Source organism: Nicotiana attenuata, chromosome 5 (assembly GCF_001879085.1).
Source record: "Nicotiana attenuata strain UT chromosome 5, NIATTr2, whole genome shotgun sequence".
Classification (NCBI taxonomy): Eukaryota; Viridiplantae; Streptophyta; class Magnoliopsida; order Solanales; family Solanaceae; genus Nicotiana; species Nicotiana attenuata.
Genome location: NC_031993.1, coordinates 49664370 through 49673764, shown reverse-complemented (window position 1 = coordinate 49673764; position 9395 = coordinate 49664370). Strand labels below are relative to the sequence as shown.

The 9395-nt window shown below is 36.4% G+C and overlaps 1 protein-coding gene across 1 annotated transcript; it reads left to right on the top strand.

Annotated features, from left to right (window-relative positions):
- LOC109225821 (putative uncharacterized protein DDB_G0287975) lies at positions 4202-9283 on the top strand. Its single transcript, XM_019390602.1, has 3 exons — positions 4202-4500; positions 4584-4788; positions 8478-9283. Exons 1-3 carry the CDS (start codon positions 4351-4353, stop codon positions 8534-8536), a joined length of 414 nt encoding a protein of 137 aa, XP_019246147.1. The 5' UTR covers positions 4202-4350; the 3' UTR covers positions 8537-9283.

Sequence of the window (9395 nt, the reverse complement as noted above, 5' to 3'; positions counted from 1 at the left end):
TGGTTCAACTTGGGAAAAATATAGATGAACCTGTTCCATCTGAACAGGAAACCCTCGCGGACCTACTGATAGGGTTATCAATGGCACCAAAACTCATGTCATTCCCTATGGTTTCATTCTCACAACTGTGCTTGCACATGTCAAGGTACCTATGAAGAAGTGGGGTTAATACTCTGCTTGCTTGCGTTTATGAAGTCAATGTCATTCCTAATGAACCTGGTTCATCTAAAAAGACACCTATTAATAGCAAGGTTAGAGCTCTATTACAGGAGAGTGAGGTAAAGGATGCTGAGATAGCAAGGCTGAAGACACGATTGGTTGAGGTACAATTTGAGAGAGATGTTCTCATAGCTGAACTTGCAAGGGAAAAGGAGAAGAATGATGGAATTCTTCAAGACATGCTGAAACTTCTCCAAGAAAATAACCCAGCCCCTACCTCTTACAAGCCTTAAATCCTAGCCTAGTGTAGATCAACCAGTGACCCAATTCGGGACTTTTTGTTTCTTTTGCTCATATTTTCGGTATTTTTATTTCTTCTTATGCTTTGTGGTAGAATCTTATCAATCATCAATGAAATTCATTGTCTTTTGCTCTAACTGTTTGTTTATATTTCTTTGATGGTTGAAATTCTTAGTTTGATCTATGATGATTAATCCATGTTTGCATTTGAAGTAGCCCCAGTGGCCATGAGTAAGTTTTAAAATCTGGTTATCTCACATTTTATGCAACTTTTCGATGATGCCAAAAGGGGAAAAAAAGGTTGTGCTTTAAACAAGTGATGTTTACACTTTGAACAATGATGTTTATAACCTAATGTACCTGGTCCTTGATGATAAGTGATAAAAAGGAAAAATGTTTCTAACATTGTGTTGATGTTGAGCTGAGTTGAAACAGGGCCTAAGCTTATGAAAAGCATAGAGTTTGTCATCATCAAAAAGGGGGAATTTGTAGGCCCAATTAAAGGTTAGTTTTGAAGACTGACAAAAAAACTCAGGATGAACCAGGTCCATCACTCAGGTGCACAAAAACGGGCAGATTCGAGCATGTGGGTTGCACGTGAAGGAGATAAGCTTAACTTGGTGTATTTAATATCTCCTGATCGAAAAGGTTGCATAATTGATAAGGAGAAGGAGTCCTTAATCAAAGAGAACACAATTCAAGATAGGGAAGGAGTTAGAAGTTGAAATCAACTTGAACTCTTCCACCAAGGAAGAGTTGCATCAGAACTCTAGTTATTTCTTCATCTATAACTCTATAAATTGCAGGATGTTCTCACGTTATAGTGTTTCACAAAAACGCAGAAGTTAAACGTGAATTGAGAGCAAAATAGCAAGGGTTTTTGCAAGCAGTTCGTGTGTCATTCAAGTGTGCAAACCTGAAGTTACATGAACCAGATTGAAGAACCAGCTCTATAAAGAGTTTTATGTGTCTTTCTTTATTTCTAGTTCAATTGTTGTAGGTGTTTTCATATTGTACCTTTCAGCTTTATCTAGAAGCAATTGTACTATGTATTTTGAGTATTCAAGTTAGAGTTAACTTGAAGTTGTCGCAGCAGTTAGAGGCTGGTTGCCACAACGGGATTAGAGTTAATCCTTAGGTTTACAAAGAGTTTTGTAAATGCTGTTTTGGCTCAGTGATTTTAGTGGAAGTTTGGGAAAATCCTACTGAGTAGTAGCTCGTGGTTTTTTCACCTTTTGAGCCACGTGTTTTCCACGTAAAAATCTCTGTGTTCTTTATTTTATGTATTTATTATTCCGCAAACAGCAGTAGTTAGTACATCTAGAAGAACCAGGTTCTTCTAGAGCGAAAATTGGGTACCACACAAATCACCCCCCCCCCCCCTCTTGTGTGGTATTGACGTTTAGAACATCACCTAATTTGTACTACATAAATAAAAATATGGTAAAATTACATGACACGATTAACTGGATGTTTATTAATATAAAATACCCATGTCATAGTAAACTAGGAGTTTAATTAATAATTGCACATGTCATAATATAAACCTGAAGTTTACTGATACAGATAATTTTATCAAGCATGACCTATTGAGCAATCTTGATTTAAGCATGATGTGCAAAATAAATGAGAATTCATATGGGTAAGTGTTGAAGAAGATTCTTCACGAATTCTCATGTGTTGCTTGTTCTCACGATTATTATACCAACTAAAATTGAGATTAAATCCCTTGAATTATAGAATTTATCAAAAGTGAATATGGGACTATCACCTGCCATGTAAACCTTATAAAGATGCATCTATGAGATGGTTACATGTGCGTTTATTATCAACCCACAACTTGAAGCCAGGTTTCTTGCTCAATAATTTAATTTAGAGCATAATTTCCAGATTTTCTATTCAAGAAAGTTCATTTTGATAAGTTGATTTATATCACAGTTGGTTTAGCAAAACGATTTATTGACTGCCTCCACTTAATAGCTAAACTATTGCTTATGAGAATAAAATTATCTATAACACTTTGGTATACGTTATACACGAAAGTATATTACATTCTCCCCTCACAACTGGTTCAGGGTCAGGAACCAAATAATTCCATCTTATTATTATTGATGTGCGGTGTATATTTTGATTAACACCATAATGAACAAAGATGGGTTCCCAAAGTTGAGGAAGCAAATTAGTTTTTCTAACATGAGGGGGAGAGATAATAACATTTGAGAAAAAGTTACGTGGAATGAATTATCATTTCTACATCTCGATCCTCGAATAAGATAACATGAACTTGAAGTTCATAAAAAAGATAATTCATCTGCAATATATTGCAAAGCATGCTAGACGCATTTGCTGACCCAAAGAATAACTATATTCTCACCGCAAATGCTCTTATTAGAATAAGTCTTAGAAGGACAAAGTCTATGGTACACTTAAAGCGTATAGACAAATCGATTTCAAATAAACTTTTTGACAAAGAGGATGAGTAAATGACCAAAATGATCAATAAGGAGGCAAGTGATCTAGAAGATCACATGACATAACACTTCATAAAATCTCAAGAGTATTTTAGGTACCAGAAAATATGAATAAAGAGATTTCTAAGTTATGCCTTTATGAAAAAAATGTTGGAACCGATATAAAATGTTCGTCAACGATATCTATGATAACGCTAAGTGTAGATGCGGATCTTAAGTCTGTTGAATACAGACACAAAAATATTGACCAAATGGAAGAGACACAATTCGAAAATAATTGGTTTCATATGGAAGACATATAGTTTTGGACATGTCGTTCAAATGTTTGAAAGTATAAAGTCAACAGAGTGTGCAATCACTTTTATCTATCTTATAGATCTAGCATGACATGAAAACTTGATATGCATCTAAATTCTATTTATATGGCTTATATGACTTAATTTATATGACAATCCCTGAAGGATTTAAATTGCTTAAAGCATATAGAATTCTTAGTCATGAAGTACTGCACCCTAAGTGCAATTTGTGCACATTTGTATCTTGCTATAACGATAAGCATGATAATGTGATAGCGAGAATTTTTACCTCTATGGAGATATTAAAAGGCCACTCCACGACATTATATGAAGACATTATATCTATCAAGAATGATTATTTCAAGGTGCAACATACTCATTGGAGTTAATATGGCCGATTTATTCACCAAATCTCAGCCGACGTCAACCTTCAAGAAACTAGTGTACAATATCGGGATGCGAAGGCTTAAAGTTGTGAATTGATGCTCTCATCAGGGGGAGTTAATACGCGCTGTACTCTTTTTTTCTGACAAGATTTTGTTCCACTGGGTTTTCCTTGCAAGTTTTTTAACGAGGCAACCAAAAGGCGTATTTCTAAACACGTGTACTCTTTTTCCTTCTATAAAATTTATTTCCGACTGGGTTTTATTTTAGTTAAGGTTTTAACGAGGCACATTATATGTTGAATAGACATTCAAGGGGGAGTGTTATAAATGTAACTATATTTAAGGTGAATGTCTATATTTTAGACAGATTTTTATGTTTGTTACTTTGTGGGTAAGTCACTTTTTCTCTTTAAATAGAGAGATTCTATTCTATTGTAATTGATCCCAAAAATCAATAAAAATTTTCTCACTACTTTTCTCTGGGATACTCTTCTTGTTCTTTTATTGTTTTATAATAGGAAAAAACTTATTTTCCCTAGTACTCCTATTATTTTTTTATCTAAAAACGTCATCGTTTGTGCGGCTCAATCTTTGCCGCCAAAAAGCGTCCCACTTTCCTGCGCTCGCCTCAAAGCCCTTGGACCCAGCTCAAAGAGGTTAAAAACTGATCTCAAAGAGGGCAAAATCTCTAGCGAATATCTACCTTTCTAATTGATTCTTAGTTGCAGTGAATCGTAAATGCAGATTCAGGTAAAATGCAGCTGCGGGGAGGAGAAATGCCCGGAATGGGCAATTCTGGAACTTCAAGGTGTGGTTGAAGCCCAACCCTCCTTCAAAGATCGCCTCGAAAATCTCCAAATTGGCATTCTCTGCCGCCCCTCTTCCCAGGTTATTTCTCTTCCTATCAAATTACTCTATTGTATGAAATTTTAGGAATTTCAGTTTTCATTTTTGTGGCTGCTATTTTTCAGGAAAATTATACATTTACTGTTGGGTATCATGAATTGACCGGGTCCAAAGTGCCCTTGAAAAAGCCAATGTTAGTATTGAAGAAAATCAAACTTGACTCTGAGGAAAAGAAGGGTGACATTAGTTCATCAAGGGTGGAATTGGACGTTATTGGAATAATTCGTCAAAGGATTCTTTTTAAAACCAGACCTAAGGCACTCATATCAAGTAAGATATCTTATTTTTATATTTTTCATTATATAGTCGATCCTAACTTGTTTGTGACTGAGGCTTAGTTATTATTGTTGTTTGGTAATTCCAGAATGGACTTGCTTGTTGCACTTAAATCCTTATGAGTCTATGAAAATGATGAGGGTTCGACCTTTTCTTATAGTGATCACTACGGTTTGTATTTCTTTTATTGGCGTATTACGTATCAGGAATGAGCATATGAATCATTGTTTTAAGCTAAGTTGCTAGTTTGAGTATCTACCTGAGTGTTGTGCATAGTGTTAAGGACCAAAACCAAAATGAGTTTGTCTTTGTGCTGCAGGAATCCTTGAAAATCTATCTGATGTATGTTAAAGATATGTCCCCCAAATTAACGAGTAAATTTTAAATGTATAACGAAATATAATCTGAAATAGCATTTTAAATTTATTGGGGGAATTTATGGGCCTTGCTGTCTTAATTGGGTGGAAGCTGAAATCCCAATTCTAGTAATATTTCCAATGGTGGTGCAGAGCCCTTTGCATTGCATTTGCATCCATGCATATATGTAGTTTTACACGCTATATGATATTTATCTCTAAGTTTTGAGGAAAAAGGAAAAAAATTGTTTTTTTATCAGAGAATCTATTTTTAGAGACTTAACTCCCTCAACCTGCTGCTTTTAGTATAAAAGTTTTATATACAAAGTAATGCCATTGATTGTACCAAGAAGGCGCCAATGTTTGTATCCAAAGAGGACTTTGTTTCCTTTAGATATTTTCAGGATTCCAACTAGTCCAGAAAAATATATACATCTTGATACTGTTTCTTTTTGCACCAAGAAAACAAAAAGATGTAATGCTAATTTTACACAAGTCAAGCTATGTATATGCTCTCAAAACATGTGCTCTGCCTCTCGTTCCATAGACAACAAAAAATACACAGTGGGACGGTGTTCCATATGTATTTGATTAGCTTCCTAATTCTTTGTCCCCTCTAGCTTTGCACCTCCAAAGATGCTAAGCCTATTTCATTCCAAATACGTTAAGGAACATCCAGATCTGCCAAGCATAAGAACAATGCAAAAGTATGTCACAGGGATTCAGCTTGGGCTTCACACATGTTGCCCCGGTTGCATACATTAAATGCACTTCTTTGCAAATTATCTTGGGTTAGAAATGCTTCATGTGAAGCTGTCCCACCAAAACATGCAGCTCCGCAGCAGTAACAATAAATGACAATGATGTTGGTTAAACACTTTTAACCATTGGTTTTGGTAGTGCTAATGTTGTTGAGGAAAATGTCTTCTCCTTCATATGAACTTGTGGTGACACCTTTGTCATAGCTTAAAATTTCTTTTTCTGTCCCCTGACCCCGCGCATAGCGGGAGCTTAGTGCACGGGCGGCCCTTTTTTTTTTGTCTACAATGGATACTAATAAATAGAACCATGCTAATTTGTATTGGAGAAGTAATATATACAGCAGCACAGAAAGTAATCAACAACAACAAAAAACCCAGTATAATCCCACAAGTGGGGGCATGGGGAGGATAGTGTGTACACAGACCTTACCCCTACCTTAAGAAGGTAGAGAGGTTGTTTCCGAAGACCCTCGGCTCAAGAAAAGATGAAAAAATAGCAGTAGCAATAAGAAGTAACAACAACAAGATAGTAAAAATCAAAGCGAAAGAATCAACAAGTAATAATAGAAATGTGTAAATAAAAAGATACAAGACTACCCTAATACTACTAGTACCGAAAAGAAAAGCACACACGACTATATATTAACACTCTACCCCAATTCTCGACCTCCACACCCACCTCTAAACATCTCCATACAACTTCCCTTGGGACTTTGTGGTATGCTTTTTCTAGGTCAATGACCACCATATGCATATCCCTCTTATAGCCTGTTTGGCCAAGCTTCTAAAGTCAGCTTATTTTGAGAAGTGCTTTTCTCAAAAGTACTTTTTAAAAAAGTGCTTTTGCTGAGAAGCAGTTTGTGTTTGGCTAATTAATTTGAAAAGCACTTTTGAGCAGTAATTAGTGTTTGGCCAAGCTTTTGAAAACTGCTTCTAAATGTATTTTTCTCAAAAGTGCTTCTCAGAGAAGTGCTTTTGGAGAGAAGCTACTTTTTTCTGCTTCTCAAAACTGCTTCTGCTTCTCCTCAAAAGAATTTTTTTTCCTTTCAAAAGCTTAGCCCAACACCTCAATTTTTTGCCAAAAATGCTTTTGGCAAAAAAAAAAAGCACTTTTGACCCAAAAAAAAAGCTTGGCCAAATAGGCTATTACTCTCCCTTTACTGCTCCACCAATCTCTTTACAAGATGAATGGCAAGATGAATGGCTTCTGTAGTCGATCGTACCGGCATAAATCCGAACTGGCTCTGGAAAATAGACACCCTCCTCACTCTTACTTCCACCACCCTCTCCCAAACTTTCATAGTATGGTTATATACAAGATTAGCAGGGGAAGAGCAACCGGCCATAGGAAATCCCGGTTGAATTCGGGAAGAACGCGTGCAGGGTAGACTTGGAGTGGGCAGGATTCCAGCATAGAAAGTAATCAATTGCTTGAAAAAAGGGAAGGGAGGAGAAAAGAAGGAAATAAGAGATACCAGAATGGTGGGTAGAGTGAAAGAAATTTGTTTTTTATTCGCTTTTGAATTCAAATGAAGCTGGGAGGGGAAGTAAAACATTGGCTCCTTTTCATTCTAATTTAACTAACAATTTGCAGCCCTAGGGAAATTCTTTTCTGTTGTACTTTTTTTCATTTCTCTTTCTGCTTGCAAGACACATTAAAGAGGGGGTAAGTTTCAAGATTTCTCCTCTTATTGTTTCTAAACAATGGCTAAGATTGATCAATCAAATTTCAGTCTCTTTCGCCTATGAGCATTTGTATGAAGAAAGGAGTCTCGTATAAAGGATTGGATACAAGGTTGTGATCCCCAGATACAGACCAAGACTTGAGCTTACCTTTTCATATGATATCAACTGATGGAGTGAAGCAAAATAGTGTCATAATATCCACTAAAAAGTGACATCATCCAAAAACATGATGATCGGGCAACTTAAACAGAAGAGTGGCATGCTATAGCTAAGCCATAGATAATTAATTAACTAAACATAAAGAAAGAGCGCTCCACCTCCAACCACGAGTTTGGGGGTTCAAGCCACCAATGAGGAAAGTGGGAAAAACTAAAACTTTTTTGTAGTTTTGAGGAACGGGCCTTTAACCCCTGTGGCAATATTGGCATGCATCCTGGCTTTTCGGGAGAGCTCAAGCAATCAGTGCGACGTAGAAACATTACCACAATGTCCTTTCATGAGTTAGATTCACTTACGTGAGAATCGAGACTACCAACTTTGGTTTGGGAGGTAGAACTCCATCTCTTCATACATTGCATCATATCATAACCTTTATCCGATACCCTTTGCCTCTATATCAGAAAACCCTTTGGTCCATAAAGAAGAGAAGTTCACCTATCAGTTTTCCATATATATGTTAGTCATGTGGCTCCCAGCTGCTTTATGCAATTACTAATTTTTGCAGCAGAAATTCATTTGTCAACGTCCTAGCTATTGCATCTTTGTTATACCTTTCTCTGCCTTTTGGCTAAGATCGTGTGTAGCTATTGCATCTTTGTTGAAGTTCTGATCATGCCTCCATTTTTGCTATCTAACTCTCCATATTTTTGTGTTTATCCAGAGCCTCAACCTATTGGGAAGGAAAAAGGCAGTGCGGCAGTATCCTCTATGTCAAATTGAATCTTACTGTGCATGTGATTTTGTTGAAAGCTCCAAGCTCTCCCTTATATAATCCTTGATCGGCTGAACTTAAATGTGACCTGGAACTTTTACATAGTCCAAGTAATTTGATATATAGACTGAACTTTTATTTCAGCTATGTCAAAGAGTCATTTCCACGCACTGATGCTGGATTTGTCGAATCCTGAGCTGTCTTTCCTCTTAGAATATCTCTTGAATAAGCGGGACTTGAGGCTCCTATTTCACTGAAGTCCGTGCATATCTTAAATCATGCTTTTCACAAGTTCGGTACGCTAGAGGGTGATGAAGGAACACAGACTTGTTTTTCTATATCATCCTTCGATTATAATTTCGGTTTAAGACTAGACATTAGGTGTTGCAGTGCTCTTAGCATTATGGTTAAGCAAAAAGAAACTATAGCAGAAAGAATTTTACTCAAAACGTTTTGCTTCAATGTGATTATTTTGTTCTGGATTAGGAAATGGAAAAGTATGCTTGGTTTTGTGAAGTAACAAGATTCTTAAATGGAGTTCTAACTTTATGAACTCTAAATCCAAGCATGTCCATCAGCCTAGATGCAGCATGAATACCTCTTGAATACTTGCAATTACAAATTTATGTGGTTCCTCGACATCTTAAAGGTGCAGAGGCAACTGTTAGCAAAGGCATTCCAATTTTCTAGCAACTTGGTTTGTATTTCAAAAGTGTTTTGCTATAGGTGCTCCTCTGGTTTCTTTCTTAATTGAATTTTGGCTTTCTTGAACTAGATGCTCATTGCCTATTGTTCAATAATTTCTGGCGATGAATTTTTTATTTTTATTTGGGGGTGTTTGGGTGGGTGTGTGTGTGTGGGGGGGTG